Genomic DNA, 18,656 nt, shown 5'->3' with positions numbered 1-18,656 from the left:
AATTTATTAATTTTGAGTTTGAATTGAAAGAACTAAAATTTGCCGATTAACTGGTAGCCTACTCTCTACCTTTTTTTTTATCTGTATGTTAACCTGTATCAGTCGGCCAGACTGCAAATTTACAAATTAGACTTTAAATAACATGTACTCATCATAAATAGGCTATGTGCAATGAATGACAGTTCAAATAAAAAAATAAACAATCTAAAATGAATGGAGAGTTGAGATAAGTACTGAAAAAAAAATACTCTCTACCTTTTTTTTTTATCTGTATGTTAACCTGTATCAGTCGGCCAGACTGCAAATTTACAAATTAGATTTTAAATAACATGTACCGTACTCATCATAAATAGGCTGTGTGCAATGAATGACAGTTCAAATAAAAAAATAAACAATTTAAAATGAATGGAGAGTTGAGATAAGTACTGAAAATTATTTTGACTATTAACATGGTCAACAGTGGGACCATTTCCCAGAGTTTATCATCCAAACAGTCCTCATCACTGGTAGTACCATACTTAGAGTTGGATAGTTTCATTAGAACCCCTTGCTGAGCAGTGAGCATGCGGCTACACTTCTGACTTACAGAACTTAGTCAAAACTTTAGTAAAGTAATTCATAATAAATTATTCAGCAGTTATAATTTTACAATTTTTTTCATAATTTTTTGTTATGATAATAATTAATATACAGTCAGTCACTGGAAAAGTGCAAGGAGTAAATCTATAATTTATAATGCCTGATGAACAGTCCAATTCTGTATTAATAAAAACAGTTACTGGAAAAATGAATGAAACAATTGGACATACGTATGTATACGCCGCAAATTCTACGCCGCACACTTGCGGCGTAGACTTTTTGTTTGCGCTAACGTTTACGTCCACATTTTTTTAGATAGTTTGCGCTTGAGGCTACGCCGTAAAGTTGTCGCGGTTTGTTAGCGCATAGTGTCAACGTATAGCCTACTTTTTAATGTATTTTTTCGCTACAATACGCCGATATTCCAGCGCTGCAGTTGAAAGAATGTTTTCAATGGGCAAAGACATATTGGAACCAAAACACAGCAAAATGTCAGATGAACACTTTCAGATGCTTGTGTTTCTTTGTGAAAATTCAAAATAAAACTTGTTTGTTTCGAGTGGTTTATACCGTGTAAATGTTTGGCACCTAGCGAACAAAATGAGTTTACGCTAGTGTATGTGCTGACGTTGATGCCGCCAACTTTTTTTACAAGTTACGTTGACGCATACGGCGTATGGTTTTTCGAACGTTTACGCTGACGGCGTCAACATTTTTTGTATGCGCGTACATCACTGCATACAGTAGCCTACTTATAAAAAAAACAAAAAAACGACTACTAAAAACAATGTTTTTAACCACCCCTAGGCCAAACATATCTTATTTTGTGTTTTCTTGTTTCTGAAAGGACAAGGATAGTCTTAGACACAATACACCAACACATCAATGTAAAAAAGTGGCAAAGGCTAGCTGGCTAGGTGTAGGCCAAGTCTGGACTATACACTATGGTGCTGTAACTTTTATAGCCCAGTGAACAATTTTCACAATGATGCTAAATATCAACCAGATTTCAATAATTAAACTTTACTTTGTATTGTATGTATTCAATTTTCAGGTAGATTAAATGCTAGACAAGTTGCCGTAACAACACTGTCTTCTGTGGCAGTGTACAGGCTAGGCAAGAAAGTATGCCAGTGTTAGCAAGAATCATTGTCATTCGCCGCAATGGATTAGATGGTTCACAATTTCCTATTACTGGGGATACCTGTGTGTTTGGAAGGTACTGTAATAATCTTGCATTAGTTTATTGGAAGCCAACACATGCCTATGGCGTTTTATGCTGATACCGTAATATTTTTGTTTGCAGTAGCAGTGAAAACTTGACTGCTCAATAAAAGTGATTGAAAAATGATAAATTTTTTAGTCTGTTAGAGTAAATCATAATATTTTTCAAATTGCACATTAAACTTCAATTTGTTGTGTACTGTCTTTTTTCACTATATAATCATGAAATCTGATTTAAAAATAGGTTAAAATGTTTATTGAGAAAACATTGGTTGTTTCTACGCATGGTGTAATAAATGGGCATAGTTTCTAAAGAAAAGGCTCCCAAGAGATAAGAACTTGATACCGGTACCCTGCTGTTGTTAGTGTCAAAGACTTTGTATAATAAAAACTTTATCTCTCAACCCTGGATATCAACTATGCAACTCTTTTACTGTATTTGTATTGCAGGGACTCTGATTGTGATATTCGCATCCAGTTGCCATTTGTTTCAAGGGAGCAATGCAAGTTAATGCTTGGAAAAAATGGTTATTCATTTCATAACATGAGTGAGGTGAGATGTGCAAGCACTGCTTTAACCGGAAGAACTGTTTACTAGATTGGCATCTTGTTTGTTTTAAAAAGGTTCTCACAAATTACCCATAGGTGACAGGCGTCCAATAGAGATGTCAAATTATTTATAAATTGGGCCAAATTTACCTGCCAAAGTCATGTCAAATTACCTATAAATCCAGTCAAAGTGCCTATAAGTCATGTCATATTATCCACAAGTGTTTATAAGTTTGGCTGATTTGCCCATATGAGTTATGTTGAATTATAGATATAAATTTGACATAATGCCCAATTGCCCATGCCCATATGTTTGGTTGAATTGCCCATAAATTTCTAGAAATTACTGATGAGATCGTGAAATCGTTCATCAGGTGTTAGCCTACTAATGCTTAACTCGAGATGACTATAATAGTTTGAACCTATAGATACCGTACTTATGGGCAGAGATGTGCAACATTTTTTTTTGATAATTCCAATCGTTTCATACACTTTTTTAAGTAACAACTGTTGTCATTAGTGCTATATCTTATTCATTTGAGTACAAGTCCCACTTGTGTAATGTGTAGCCACTGGCGCCGACTTATGGGGTTACGGGGTGGCCACGCCACCCCGTAACGGCTGTGGTGGGGTGGCAGCCACCCCGTTTAGGTTACATTACTTACTGCAAATAAATGTAATTTGATCGGACGTTTAAATCTTTTTTTGATCATTGGTTTTCGATTCAAGTCAACGTAAAGCAAGAGGTGAACCAATACAGTATTGCGAAGAAAATGACTGTTTTTGTCACAAGCATGATACTCGCGTAACATCAAGCAAGCTACGTGAAGATTACGCAACACGTGGCTGCGAGTTTTTTCCTTGTTGTTGCGATCGTTTTATTTGTTACTTGTCATAAGTCATTGTTGCATTTGTTAGGTTTACAATGGGATTTATTAATCAATAAAATATGATTTATTAATCAATGAAATACTATCTTTCCATTGCCTCCCTCAAAAATCTTTTTTAAAAAGTTTTAAACTGCTCATAATATCGCTATAAATTATGACAGCTATAAAATACTTGGAAATAAAATTATCTCGATGATTGATAGCTCCACCCCCTAAATGAATATCTATTTTCAAATTTCATTAAAAAAATGCAATTTTTGAAACTTTTTGAGTTTTATTTAAAAAGTGCACTTAGTTGGCTAAAGTAGCAGTTTTAACGTTCTGCAAATTTATACGTTTACATGATTCTATTCGAGGTAAGCTACACCCCCTGCCAATTCCCAATAATAAAAGCAACCTTTTTTAATTACTCAAGATTTTGCATTTTGAATTATTTTCCGATTTCAATTGGAGTGTACTGTCATCTACTTCATGCAGTAATATTGCGTGACAAACTGTAAGGCGGGAATTTAGTGGTCTGACATAGGAGTTGCTTGTTACATCACAGAAAAAATTACGAAAAGTTGTCCAGTAAAAGTTTTCGCCGACATTCCAGTTTTATTCAGCTTGAAGATGCCACCGAAAAAGCGTTCAAAATTGTAGCTCTCCATTGAGTCATTTTTTGTTGCGTCTAGTCAGGATTTCAGCCAGCATGAAAGTGACCAAACGCCTGAACGAAATGAAAGTGTGTTACTGCCAAAAGGCGTTAGCACGATCAGGGAGGTGTAGGAACCGAGCACAAGCAGGATAATCGCTGTTGAAGGGAGAAGCTATCAAAAATCGTAGGAGAGTGAATTCCCGTGGCTAGAATACGATAGATGCAAAGATAGAGCTTTCTGTCAGTTCTGTCCAAATGTTAAGTGTCAGAGCAGCAACGTAACAATAAAACTCACGACATACCTCTGTGCTTTGTTTTAAAGTTGGTTTGTAAATTATCGAGCTACAAATAAGGTGTGAAAAAACAATTGCATCTACGAAACACGCTTAGTAAAAATCAAACAAAAACATGCAGTTTGAAAGTTTTTAGGTTGGCATATTGTGCTACCCGCCACCTCGTGCAAAAATAAAAGTCGGCGCCTATGTGTGTAGCCATATAAGTCACACTCTTAACTTGCAGGCCTTTTGAAATATATCAGGTGTAAAATGTATCAATTGCAACTTGAAATTATTTGTGTAGAAGTTGCATCCCAACTTTGTTGGTAAACTTTTGGTACAAAATTCTGTGTCGTTATACTCGATTAAATTATGGTAGTTTTTTATTCGTGCCATCTTTCTTGTGATGTGTATTTAACTATTTATGGTATCACACATTAAACTTTTTTGTAAATAATTGAGTTATTTATTTATTGATTTTCTAGACAAATGTAACAAATATCAACAACAAGCCAGTAGAAGAAAGTTACACTCTTCAAGATAAAGATATTATTACTATAGTTGATAGATCTTTCAGGTATTAATGTCAATTTTACACTATGATTATGACATAATTCTCTTCGTTCCACATACCTTGGAAGAAAAATGGGCCGCAAGTGTTTGTTGTATGAATGTATGCGCATTGTACAATGCACAGGTACCGTTGTTCATTTTTACCAGGATGTTGAAATCATGGCAACCCATATTATACATAGGCCAGGTCAACACTCAAGCTTCAGATTTAACTGGGGACTGCTCTGCTTGAAAACAATCAGAATTTCTTGTCTAAGTAGTAGTTGGTAAATTGAAAGTGCATTAATAATGTGATTTTCACTTAATAGCTCCATGGTACAATTTGACATATTTTTGGGTATTGGATTCACTTTATTAAAACCACAAGAACTTACGTTAAACCAATTTCTTAAGGATGTAATCATAATTACTTGTAGAAGATAACAAAATTGTTTTATGTATTTCAAGGTTTGAGTATCCAGAAAATTCTCCTTTTTTGAAAAATACGAAGATTTCAGAAACAGGCAGTGCTCAAACCACACCATTTCGTAAGTAGGCTTGCATAAGCATCTGTCTTTGTTTGTATTTACTTGAGAATTTGATCTACATACTGCCAACTTTTTTTTAGGTGAGATTCAAGTGTCAAAAAGTAAAAGTGAGCAGAATTCTCCATTTGGAATGTTGGTTAAAGACATGAAGAAAATTCTAAAAAATACTCCGAAAAAAGGACAGAAGCTCATAGCTGTTGACAAAGCAGAGGTATATACATTTTTTTTCTTTACTTTTGGTTTAAATGTTGTTTTTATAACATGTTTGTATTGCATCAATAAAGATTTAGGATTTTTTTATCATCCAAGATCAACAGTACTACAGTAGAAAGTATTTTTTTGCAACATACTTTTGAAAAATACTTTGAATAAAGTTTAGAAAAGCTTTTTATTTCATATAACTATGACGAATGAGCACTACACAACACATACCTCACACAGTATGTGCAACAGCTGTTTTTCTGAACTGTTCACATGAAGTTTCTGGCTTACAGGGTAAAGCAGAAGAGAAAAGAACCCTGAAGACAATGCCATTGCCAAAAGCTACACCTAAGACGGGCAGGTAACATAAGTCATTTTCACTCCTGTGCTGTATTTCTCAAATAAGTGTTTGAGATTGTAGACCAGGAGCTTGGAAGTTAGTATTTAAAAGGGCCATTTCTGTGAAACTGTGGGAATAAGTATTTTTTGGAAGGATTTTAAAACAATTATGAAAGCACTGCCACTCTTTTAGAAACTTAAGAACCTCTTCTGTAACACTTGTATAAAATATCTTTCGGAACTCATACATTAATGATTTTCTTACCTCCTTTTTTTCACTTCAAATATGTGCTGTTAATGGTTTCAGTTTGTCAAGAGTGTGTTGATATTATTTTTAAATATAAGTTTTGTATTTCTAGACGCTCAAAAAGTGTAACTCCTAAAAGAACACCGAGAGGCAGGAAATCCGTATCATCAATTCCAACTATGAATGACAACAATGCTTCAACCCTGGAACCAGTGTCGGATGCTGATTATTCTGTTAATAATGCTTTTGCAACTGGAGCTGATAAAAGTGATTGCGCTCAGAAGACAGTTGCTACTCTTAGCCAGCCAAGTGTTAATGACACAATTCGTGAAATATCACCTGATGTCACTTTGACCGAAAATAAAAAACAAGATAATGAACCATGTGAAATTGCAGAAGCTGAAGCCGATGGAAAGGATTTGCACCAAACTAAAAACGTATCAGATACATCAAAACAATCTGATGAGAGTGAAAAAGATTTTACCACATCTGCTGATAATCAAGATTTAATCAGTACTTCTACTGTCAATGAATCTAGCAACTTTTGTGACAACGATGATGGCCAGGCAAAATCGAAAGCCCAGCAAAAAGACAGCACTGAACCAGTCAAACGACGAAGGTCTTCTCGTCGTTCAAGTTTACTTAAGGAGCTACGTGACTCTGTTGGGCAACCAAATGTTGAAGAAACCAAAGCAAGTGAGAATCAAGTTAATTCTGAAGTTGAAGATACTATAAATATTTCTTTGGTTCTTGAAGGTTGCAATGATGAGTCTTTGAATGCAGATTCTGCAGTGAAAGCAAAATCTCTTCGTCGACGTTCAAGTTTGTCAAGAAATCTGTCAAAGAAAGATGGACACAATGATGCAGCTGATGTTTCTATGAAGTCAATTACACCAGAAAAAAGCTCTTTTGATGCCGTGTTGACGGATGTTCCAAAGATTTCGTTGACTCCATCTAAGGAAGCTGACGAAACAGCTTCACCTTCAAATGAAGATCCATACAGTTTTCCAGATACCACCCCCAGCGACAATGCAAACACCAAAAAGTGGAGACGAAGGTCTTCGGGGCCAAGCAGCATGAGCAAAAGGAAAGCACTGATGCTTTTTGGAAGTCCCAGGGTACAGAATGTTACCCCACTACGTAAAAATATGAGTAAGCTGAAAAGAAAATCAGAGCCTCTTATGGAAGACGATGAAGTTGTTTCAGCTTCACCAATGTGTCACAAAGATCAAGAAAACACACCTACTCCTGGTTTGGAAGTGATGGAGGTTGAAAATAATTCATCTCCTATTAAAAAACCTCGCAGGTCTATCGTTACCTCTACCGTGCAAGGTCCTGCTATCAGTGAAACTTCTCCAGCAATTTCAAAAATTTCAAGACGAGTTTCTTTTGGACCCGAGCTCAGTCCTGAACAATTTTTGAAAATGCTTCCGCCGAATACACCAGTTCGAAAAGGTGCAGCTCCAGGAGTAAATACAAGAAGTCGGAAATCTCTTGCCGCAGCTGGAACGACTAATCTACCAACATTAGCAGAACAAGAGCAACAATCAAAGTCGTCACCTGTTCGCACACCAAATACAAAAGGATATCAGAAGGTTAATCGTACACCTACTCCTTTCAAGCCTGATCCCAATAAAGCAAAATCAACATCACTTCTCCAACAAGTCCTCAACATAACGATGCACAAAAAGAGGTTCGGATTTTATTTGACCTATTGTGGTCACATTTTGCACGCATTTGTGTCATTCCAATCTGTCGTCAACTGGTCATGAAATCTTGTAATTTTAGTGATTTTAACTGAGACATTGCCATACAAAAGTTTTTCGAATTTTGAGAGCTTTCGTTTGAATGCAAATTCCTTTGTTGCATTCTCTCTTGAGATAAATTTTTTAGTGTACATTTCGTTTACTGCATTTCAACAATTAAGGCAATTTTGTGTATAAAACAAAACTAAACCGTTGAAGACGACAGTTTTTTTTTTTTTTTCTTGGTAAATATTCTATGTCTTGATTTCATCTTAAATTATAGTTTTTGGTGAAAAAATTTGCTGTCGACAGCTTTTCATTGAATGAAATATTCACGTATGGTTTTGAACAGACCTGATTTGAACACAGCATTTACATGATTTCACTTCTATTTCAGCCAAATTGACAATGATGGTTCTCCAACATTGCCTTTGGGAAAAAGATCGAGCAGCAAAGTTGCTACAAAGGAAAAAAACCAGCAAAGGTATAGTTTTACATTTAGTTACGACGAATAGACGAATATGAGGCAACTTTATGTATGGTTATCTCAGTGGTTCGCGGTAATATTTTGACTCAATTTACAATATACAGTTGCAGTGACGAAACAGAGTTAAAAGAGGAATCTCCACAAAGCAAGGAGGTAAATATAGAAATTATTTGACATTGAAGGTGCTTACTATTTTCACTTATAAAAATATCTTTTCAGCTTGTTGCCCGAAAAAGAAGATCAAGTAGCAATAATGTTCAATTGGTCAATGTACACAAGACAGCAGTGAATATGTAAGTATGAAATCGTTTTAATTTACAGATTACAGCGTAATATATGGATGACAACACATGCAAGGTTAACCAACATGAAAAAAAAGAGATTTCTTTTAGCTTGTCAATCAAGTAGAATCTTACACCTATTTTTTGATAAATCACATATTTAAGTAAAATTTGAATTTTTTATGATTGTAGTGCAAAGTGTTGATAGTTGTTATGGTGTGGTAAAGCCTCATCTTGTTGTGATTCGCCACTACCATTCACAGGTACCGCCGCCGTAGTTCCAGATGCCTGTCAAAGCCCTTGTGGTCGGATATTGTGAAAAAGCCTGCAGCAGCTACCAACAAAGCCACCAAGAAGACTATCTCTAATGTGCGTCACAACTCCATAATGCTATATATCACCAGCAACAAGTTTAAATTTGTGTGTCGCTTACATTTGTTTCGTAAACACAAGTCTCATAGCACATGGAATTTTTTTCTAAAATTTAATTTCAATTTAAGTTTTTGTTATTTGCTGTGATAAAAATATGGAACACATTTGTACAAGCGATTGTGATTGGTAGCTCATTTGTTTGGATGTATTGTATACCGGTACTGCAAATCCAAACCAACTTGTCCGAATTTTATCAGTTATGGAAACCTTAAGAATTTCATTACAGCACCACGCTGACATGTTAACTATGTTGTATAGAATGAAAAGAAGAAAAAGATAGCCAAGAATCAAGCACCAGACTTGGATGCAAACAGCCGCCATGTTGATTCTCCGGACACTATTTACATTGGAAGAACTCGAAGACGAATTGCAAACACCAGGACTCCAAGACCATCGAAATCTGCTGCCCCTGTTGTAAGAGCATAGCGACTTAAACACGTTATCATGGGTACCATTGAAAGGCTATATGGGGCGTGGTGCAAATCAGAGTTGGATCAATTACATTGCAATTACACCATCAAAATTTTTAATTACCTTACAATTATATTGTTTTCGAAATTACATTTGCACAATAACAAAAAGTCTCAATTATAATTACATGAAAATGTGCGATTAATATGAGACTGACTGAATTCAACATAACACATTTTGAATAAAAAGAACAGTATTGTGATTATGGATGGTGAGCATATGTGATAATATTTTGCTTACGTCAGCACTTTTCTTCTGCTGTCAATATACTAACAAACTTTGTTGAATTCGTGTGCTGAGTACAAGTGTTGTTGTATTTCAGAAGCTGGATATCCCAATGAACGAAAATTATACTGGCCTCCCTGAAATGTTCTCTACTCCTGGGCCGTCTACACTCTTTCAAGATGAAGATGATCTTTACGATGAGATTAAGACTCCAAAATCAGCTGGCGAAATGTTGGTTTCTCCTTTGTTGAATCCTGACACAAGTGTTGATGAAAGCGACGTATCAATGACAACTCCTGTAAAAAGTATCAATTTTGGATCCGAAAATGGTGCATCACCAGATTTCTGTGAAAGCACTGCATCTTCAGCAAAGCACTTGGAAATGAGCAATGAAGATGCTGAATCCATGTTGGTCGAAGTGAATTTTGGAGTTAAAGGGACACCAAAGGATAATAAGATGACAGCTGTACAGAATAGATTTGGTACCAAAAGGCTGATGAGGACACCTAGAGATCAAACAAAGTCCAAGTCAGTTAAAGAGCATTTTGGAACAAAGAGGATAATGAAGACACCAAGGGATCTCCGAAAGGGTAAATCTGTTGAAGAGAACCTTGGAACAAAAAGGTTGTTGAGGACACCAAGAGATTGCAAAAAGTCTGAACCCGTTGAAGAGAATTTTGGAACAAAAAGAATGATGAAGACACCAAGGGCTCTCAAGAAGTCCGATGCAGTTCAAGAGCACTTTGGCACAAAGAGGTTAATGAAGACACCAAGGGTTTCTAGGAAGTCCGAATCAGTGGAAGAGCATTTTGGCACGAAGAGGTTAATGAGGACACCAAGGGATTCTAAGAAGTCTGAATCAGTGGAAGAGCATTTTGGCACGAAGAGGTTAATGAGAACACCAAGAGATGCAAAAACAGATCAGGTGAAAGAGCATTTTGGTACCAAAAGGCTTCTGCAAACCAGACGGAGTAAGAACAAAGCCGAACCTGTTAAAGAAAAGTTTGGGTTGAAGCGTGTGTTTCACATTCCTAAAGAAAAAGCTGCCATTGAAAACAGTGATGATGACCTTCACTTGAGTAACATAATGGCTTCCCCTGTATCAGCAACCGCTGAACCTCCAACGAAAAGGCAAAAGATAGATGAAGTTGTGGCAGCCATTACTCAACCATCAGCCAACCGAGAAATAGGCGATAGTGACAAGCAAGAACGTGGCAGTGCGCAAAAAGTTGGCAAAACTCGTAAAAGAAAAACGTCTTCTGGGTCGACCAAACCTCCATCAGTGAGTGTTAAAGCAATTGATGAAGATGAGACACACACAAGAACTAGCGGTGATCAGTTTTCCGATAAAGTTTTTTCAGTTTCTGAAGAAAATCAGAAGGCCGTTGTCTCTTTAGGGGATGCATCTGTAGCAAAAGCTGCTGATCCTGTTGAAATAGTTGAGACGAAAGATCAAACCACACCTGTCAAGTATAGTAAAGCTACACGACGTAACCAAAAGGTCACGGATGAATCAGTGGTTGTCTTGGGAACTGCTACATCAGTGAATGACTCAATGAAATCAAAGAGTCAAAAGGAAGACACGCCTTTGGTCGTTGGAAGATCAACACGAGCTAGAAAAAATGTGACTTTCCATCCATCGGTGAAGCCAGGTTTTGACCAAGTTCGAGAAGTTAAACCAGTTCCTACTAAGCCTCAACAAAAGAAAGGCCGAAAAGCCAAGAAAGTTGAAGTTTCTGCGGGTAAAAGCATATTCTAATCTTTCATTTTTTGCTCTAATTCAGTTTGGTGTTCTTCAGAAATATATTTTTTTCTATTCAACGTAATCGTTGTATTTACGTCTTGCCAACATTGTGATTGGCCTGCTTAATTTAAAGAAGCACGCGACGCTTCTGGCACTGCAAGCAACATTTCCCTTCAACAACGGATTTTGGGAATGTTTTCAACTTTTCATACTATGGTTAATGGGTACCCAATTATTCTGAAAAGGAAAAGTTCTACCCGAAATTAGACCTTTAGTGCAAGTCAATCTATCTTTTTTTCCTTAACCTTCTTCTGACACTGTTTGTACCGTTTCAAACTTCACTCACACAACAAAATCTTACATCAGAACCTTCATGTTCACAACAAAATCCTACACCAGGAACCGCAGGTGCAAAGCAAAATCTTACACCGGACATTGATGCAGATGCTTATACTTCGTCTGAAACAAATCACGAAATAGCTGAATCTATCGTTTCCACACACCTGAGACGTTCTTCTAGAGTAACTAGACCACCTGAAAGATATTTTCACAATATATACGACGTTTGAGGTATCTGTTGGTAATATGCGTTGTTTATCATGTGTGAAATGTTTCGTTTCTCATTTTTGCTTATTCCGAAGATGAAGGAGGAAAGAATGTTGTATGTACGTCTTGCCAACATTGTGAATGGCCTGCTTAATTTAAAGAAGCCCGCGACGCCTCTGACACTGCAAGTAACCTTTCCCTTCAACTGCTTTGCCAGAGCGTCGCAGTCTTATGTGTGGAATTGTGTTAGAATTTTGTGTTGTAGGCCTACTTCATGTTACCTATTGCCATTAGTTCATCGTTACTACTAATTGGTTTGTGTTTTTATATTTCAATGAATAAAATCCAATTAGGCGTTTCAACGTTTATCACAGTAATATCTGTTGTTCAATGCTGGAAGTTGGTGATGATCTTTTGTGTTTTTAGTCACAGAAAAAGATGCAGCAGAAGAGACTAAATCCCCAGGTTCAGTCCCTCCAGTAACAAAGAGGGGAAGAGCGAAGAATGCACAGAAGCAAGACGGTATTGTTCTTCCTTCTAATCTTGTTTTTTTTTATCTAAATCTTCTGGTATTAAGTGACAAGTGACTACAAGCCTGTTTCTACCCATTTGTTGTATTGGCTGGTTGCCAATGAAATGAGTGAAATGAAATCTACGACAATATTACATATTAATTATTGACATATTACGACAATTTGCTTGGGCCGCAAGATTTTACCAAACTGAATTTTTTTTTAAATGGGTCGCCTTAAAAACGTGTTGGGAACCACTGATATAGATGTCTTATAATAATCATGTGTTGTTAAATAATGAGGTTTCGCCTTGTAAACGTGCCGAAAGGGATTCAAGAATTATCTGCAAACATAATATTTATTTGTAACATTTTTCAACGCACTGATATCCCATCCGAGCTAAAAGACTGGAATCTGAAAATGGAAACTTTCGCTAGCTTAGACAACGGTTATTTTATGGCAATTCCAAAGAAACAAACTCTTTCTCACTTACCTTTCAAAATGTCGAAGGTGAACCTAAGGATGTGAAATCAAAGCCTGCAGCAAAAGCAAGATCGGGAGGAACAAAAGCCAGTCAGCGAAAGGACGGTAGCTCATTTCAAATTTGTATTAGTTTGTTGTGAAATGTAATCACATTTCTCCAAGTTGATTTTTCTCTTTTTCCTACGTCAAAAACAAATCCATCATCGAAGAACAATGCAATTTCTTGCAGATACGCCAACGGAAGATATCACGAGTTCTTCCGACGGGAAAGTTGAGCAAGTGTCATCAAATGCAGTGACTAGAAGAGGGAGGCCGAGAGCAGGTCAGCAAATTATGATCATAGTTTGGTTGGTTTTTATTTTCTCTGGTATGGTTGGTCTAACCCTACCTCTTTAGCAAGTAGCTATTTCAATATGTTGGTAGGCATTTTCGTCTGATATTTTCATAGATACTGTTCTTGCAAAAATGACAACGGCAATCGTTTTGACGGCTAAACTAAACGCCAATGCAAAAATTACAAATGGAAAGGACACAGCTTCTCCCAGTCACGTGTTTATTATTCCAGCAAAAGCTACAGAAGAGCCTGTCGTAGTTGCCCCCACAGTTGCATCGAGTGAAGGACCGGTTAGACAAGTTGGAGGGAGAAGGCAGACCAAATTGAAAACAACACAGAAAAAAGAAGGTAATGTCTTTCTGGGTTTCATCGCATCTTGTGGATCAAGAGTATGTTTGTCGCATTGCACTGACTTAGTATGCCTGTTATTCTAACTTTGTTTGTTTCGTCTTTTTTTGTTCTCTCGTTTTTAATGCCTTTTTTACCGTTTCTTTTTGTTATTCGCTTGAGGGTGTTAGCAGACTTCATTATCCCTGTGGTCTTTCGCTGCTATGCTAGTTCTAGCACCATATTCAAAGTATTTATTTGCATACAGTATATGTGTAGCTTAACGGATACATACGTCACGTGCTGTATTACAAAAACAAATAAAAAAGAATTTGAATCTGTATGAGATTTGATTTAACTTTGTTTCTATTTTTCTTTTAGTTGACACTGCCGAGAAAGAAGATTCTAATGAGCCAGAAAAGCAAGAAAAAGTTTCTCCAGTGAAAGCAGTCGCAAGAAAAGGGAGATCTAGAAAAGTTCTACAAGAAAATGATCGAACTCCAACAGGTTTTCACTTAGCTTACATTTGGTACGGTTACGAGAACTGAAATCAAAATGTAACATTGCTTTTCATGAACAAAAAACGCACAAAAGCATAGCATTAGTGACGCAGATATACATTTGCTGTACTAAACAGTAAATACTATTTTACTACAAAAAGTGCTCAATGCCAAGCAAAAAGCCAAGCAGAGTTAATTACATCAAATTTTGTTACTATTCATTAAAATCCTTTTTTACATTAAATTACATTAGGCTGTAAAGGTTTATATAGTGAATAGTAACTATATTTGATGTATGCTGTACTAATATGCTACCGTATTTTTAATTTATTGAAAGGTAGTTTGGTTGATTTATTATTGATTACAAATGCATGAAGTTTTTCTTTTTTTCAGTTGACACTGCAAAGACAGAAGATTCTAATGAGCCAAAGAAGCTAGAAAAAGTTGCTCCAGTAAAAACAGTGACAAAAAAAGGAAGATCTAGAAAAGTTCAACAAGAAACTGATCAAGCACCAACAGGTATTCCTTTACTTTACACTCACTCTGGTGTGTTTCTGCGAGGTGCGAATCTAGATTTCAGTTTGTTATGAATAGGGAAACACTTAGAAATTTTAAAGTAAACTTTAATGGAGCGTTCAGTAATTAGTAAAATTAACCATCACTGTTAAAGATTTCAAGCTTTCGCATTGAAGTTATATGAAGTCCATTTATTGCATACTAATAGTATTTTTATACCACTGTCAATCTGTTAATGAGTAGTTTCGTTGAAAAATGATGTCAAAGGCGTCAAGCGTTGTATACAAGAATCAGATTCTGTACGTGTGTTTATCGGTATCAGAATAAAATTAGCACTTTTGTGGTTGCTGTTTTAACTGCGAAGACACTATTTCACCCCGTCACGTATTTTTCAGCGACATTGAAATCTACAGAAGAGTCTGTCGTTGTTGCTCCTACAGTTGCATCGAGTGAAGGACCGGTTAGACAAGTGAGAGGGAGAAGGCAGACCAAATTGAAAACAACACAGAAAAAAGAAGGTAATGTCTTTCTGGGTTCCATCGCATCTTGTGAATCAAGAATATTATGTTTGTCGCATTTCACTGACTTTTGCATGAGATTTGATTTGACTTGTTGATGTTTTCTTTTTTCAGTTGACACTGCAAAGAAAGGAGATGCTAATGGGCCAGAAAAGCATGAAAAAGTTGCTCCAGTGAAAGCAGTGACAAGAAAAGGGAGGTCCAAAAAAGTTCAACAAGAAAATGATCAAACGCCAACAGGTTTTCTCTCAGTTCAAATTTTTTCTGGTATGTTTCTGCGAAGTTCGAATCACACTCAACATGTAACATTGCTTTTCATGAACAAAGAAACCCACATGCATAGAAATCTTTCAGTAAACTACAGCAAATTTTTCTTTATTTAGTAAAAATTTGTCCATTTCTACAGAAGTTTTCAGGCTTTAGTATTTAAAGGGATAGTAAAGGAAAAACCTGACTTGGCGATTTTCCACGTTCTTTGTGTTTAACATGCTACCATAAAACGATTTTCAATAAAATTTTGCCCCATTGCGGTCTGACCACCATTGTGCGCGTGGTTTTGTCAGAGCTTTCAAGGCGAGATTGGGCCTGAGCAACGAAGCGTGCGACTGTACAGTCTACGTAACAAAAGACTAGCAATCAACCGATCACGCAATAATTGTTGCTGCGGGCGGTTTGACTGTAGGCTATGTATGTACAGTATGTACATCAAAACAGCACATTTCAACATCAAAACAGCAGACAGTTTGCTCAAAACATCAGATGTGGTAACGTGGCTTTTGTTATTGCTGTCTTTTATTACGTATTCTCGAGCAGTGTTTGCACGTTTTGGTCATTTTGAAAAAAATAAAAATAAATGAAACACTGGACTTTGGGCCTTGCCAGCGCCATTGAAAACATTTTTTTTTCGGTAATTGTTTTTGAAATGTATTCTTGAATGTTCAGTTTATTCATTTTAATGCTTAATTCCGGTTTGAAATTTTCATTTAGTATGCCTTTAAGTTATACCAAGTAAACTTGTCAAATGCAAGTGCTACTGGTGTACCACTTTTGATTTGGTATTGTGTACTTTTGTTAGAAAATTATTTTATATTTGTTAAGTATTGTATACAAGAATCGGGTTCTTCGCGTGTATATCAGCATAAGTTACTACAAATAAATCATGAACATTTCTGTGGTAGTTGACTGCTTGGACACAACTTCACCCTGCCACGTGTTTATTATTTCAGAGCCAGTGAAAGCTACAGAAGAGGCTGTCGTTGTTTCCCCCACAGTTGTATCGAGTGAAGGACCGGTTAGACAAGTTGGAGGGAGAAGACAGACCAAATCGAAAACAACACAGAAAAAAGAAGGTAATGTCTTTCTGGGTTCATCGCTACTAATAGTTCCAAGAATTTGTTTTCACATTTTGTTAACTTTGAAACATAATTTTACTTGACTTGTGTTTTCTTTTTCAGTTGAAACTGCAGAGAAAGAAGATTCTAATGAGCCAGAAAAGCAAGAAAAAGTTTCTCCAGCGAAAGCAGTGACAAGAAAAGGGAAATCTAGAAAAGTTCAACAAGAAAATGATCAAACGCCAACAGGTTTACCTTCAGTTTACATGTGCTTTAGCATGGTTATTAGAATTGCAATTAAAGAATTGAAAGTAAATCAGATATCACTAATATGCTACTTTTAATCTGTTGGGGGTTGTTAATGTTTAGTTTAAAAATAATTCTAGCGCGTCAGTTATTAGCAATCACCCGTTCTGCCTATCGTTATTTACAAGAGTCGCATTATGAACGTGTATGTCGATAACGCTAATCTTAAACAATTGCCACCGTTCAAAAAGCAACCCAATCGTTGTAATGATTTTGGCATGTAAGACACAACTTCATCCGGCACGTGGTTGTTATTTCAGAGCCAGTGAAGGTCACAAAAGAGTCTGCCGTTGTATCCCTTGCAGTTGCATCGAGTGAAGGACCGGTTAGACAAGTGAGAGGGAGAAGGCAGACCAAATCGAAAACAACACAGAAAAAAGAAGGTACTGTCTGCAAGAAGATAATGATCTTATGGTTCAAGATTTTATTTATCGCATATCACTAACTTTGCATGAGATTGAAATTTGATTATATCTTATTTTTGTCTTTTTTCAGTTGACACTGCAGAGAAAAAAGATCCTATTGTGCCAGAAAAGCAAGAAAAAGTTGCTCCAGTGAAAGCAGTGACCAGAAAAGGGAGATCGAAAAAAGTTCAACAAGAAAATGATAAAACTCCAACAGGTATTCCTTCAGTTTTAATTTTCTCTGGTTTGATGATTTACGATGGTTTTTGATGAGCAGAGAAATATAAACGTATAGAAATTCTTGACTAAATCACAGCAAAGTGTTCATAAATTTGTAAAAAAAAAATATTTATTGCGACTGAAGTTTTCCCGTGTTGGTATTTAATTTATACCAGTTACATTTATCAGACACAGTTAATACACTGTACCACTTCTAACGTGTTAACAATTATTTCAAAGTCGTCAAGCATTGTTGCTGTACAAAAATCGTATTCTAAATTCGTAGCACTTACTGACAAGTTTCTCAGTAGAAAAATACACTTGTTTATTTTTAATTCAAAATGCAGTATTCACATTGAAACCATGTTGCTTGTAGTTGTACGGAGAAGCTCGAGGAAATGCAACTAATGAACCAACCAAGCGGAGTATGACGTAATGCTCTATGACGCCATGGAAATGAACATACAGTATAACGTCACAGATTTTGTGCGTCTGAAAAAATTGACAACTTTGGAGTACTCAGAAAGAGCATTCCTTATTTTGTTCTCTTGAAAATACGTTAGTTGTGCACTGTAGTGCATAGCCATTGATATACTGCCCTGCTGTGTTTCACATGTACAAAAGTTCTTGTGTGCTTAATTGCTGTTAGTACAAGACTGCCTTTAAGATTAGCTACTACACACAGCCAAGCTTTTATCTCAACGTTCATTTCTTTTTATTCTGCTTTTACTTTTTAACAATTTTCCAGTGATAATCGGTGGCCGTTAGATCAATGTGAAAAAGGACTGGTTGTAATGGAAGCGCCAGATATTTGTAAATATTACTTCAAGAGGTGTCTTTTTTTTAAATAATTGAGAAAATCCTGTTCTAGCTGGACGGAACGAACCTCAATCGGAGGAGGGATTGTTTTAATTCTTAGTAACTAGGTTTATATTGTTGTACATTTGATAAAAAGGTATTGTTTTGTAATCTACGCTTTTAGATTTGTAGTACAGTATCACTGATTCGGAAGTTTCACTGCTGAATAACACAAGCGTACGATGCTTTCAATCAAATGTAAATAAAGTATTTTGTGTGATATCTGTGTAACTGGTCTAGAAAGGTGCAACGTGTGTTAGTACCGGTAACAAAACTTTTAGCTTATTGAAATAGCCGAACTTTGAAGTGAAATATTTTTTTATTTTTTCATTCACGAAGCTACGCTCCTCATTACTGCTTCCTTATGCAGGTTGGT

At 36.2% G+C, this 18,656-nt stretch overlaps 1 protein-coding gene across 2 annotated transcripts; it reads left to right on the top strand.

Moving 5' to 3' along the window:
• Positions 1 to 1,649: 1,649 nt before the first annotated feature.
• On the top strand, positions 1,650 to 18,500 carry LOC145786456 (uncharacterized). 2 transcript variants are annotated; one of them, XM_082598113.1, is made up of 26 exons: positions 1,650 to 1,798; positions 2,254 to 2,356; positions 4,640 to 4,731; positions 5,175 to 5,254; positions 5,335 to 5,465; positions 5,749 to 5,816; positions 6,154 to 7,734; positions 8,184 to 8,270; positions 8,378 to 8,426; positions 8,493 to 8,566; positions 8,818 to 8,923; positions 9,245 to 9,400; positions 9,780 to 11,424; positions 12,399 to 12,494; positions 12,995 to 13,072; positions 13,197 to 13,289; positions 13,533 to 13,649; positions 14,010 to 14,135; positions 14,522 to 14,647; positions 15,040 to 15,162; positions 15,277 to 15,402; positions 16,389 to 16,511; positions 16,617 to 16,742; positions 17,060 to 17,182; positions 17,295 to 17,420; positions 17,799 to 18,500. In XM_082598113.1, exons 1-26 carry the CDS (start codon positions 1,707 to 1,709, stop codon positions 17,828 to 17,830), a joined length of 5,679 nt encoding a protein of 1,892 aa, XP_082454239.1. In that variant the 5' UTR covers positions 1,650 to 1,706; the 3' UTR covers positions 17,831 to 18,500. The 2 variants fall into 2 exon arrangements, with proteins under 2 accessions (XP_082454239.1, XP_082454238.1); XM_082598112.1 differs by having other exon boundaries at positions 15,277 to 15,429.
• The last annotated feature ends 156 nt before the right edge of the window (positions 18,501 to 18,656 follow it).

This window comes from Aplidium turbinatum, chromosome 17 (genome assembly GCF_918807975.1).
Source record: "Aplidium turbinatum chromosome 17, kaAplTurb1.1, whole genome shotgun sequence".
Lineage (NCBI taxonomy): Eukaryota > Metazoa > Chordata > Ascidiacea > Aplousobranchia > Polyclinidae > Aplidium > Aplidium turbinatum.
The sequence above is the reverse complement of the archived record's forward strand: the minus strand, read 5'-3'. Positions and strand labels throughout refer to the sequence as shown.

What these genes read in the sequence shown, in the direction of transcription:
- LOC145786456 (XM_082598112.1), top strand. Translation starts at nt 1,707, where the DNA reads ATGCCAGTGTTAGCAAGAATCATTGTCATTCGCCGCAATGGATTAGAT. An exon ending in ATAACGATGCACAAAAAGAG is followed by an intron (nt 7,735 to 8,183) that starts GTTCGGATTTTA and finishes CTTCTATTTCAG; the next exon opens with CCAAATTGACAATGATGGTT. An exon ending in AAGAGGGAGGCCGAGAGCAG is followed by an intron (nt 13,290 to 13,532) that starts GTCAGCAAATTA and finishes TTATTATTCCAG; the next exon opens with CAAAAGCTACAGAAGAGCCT.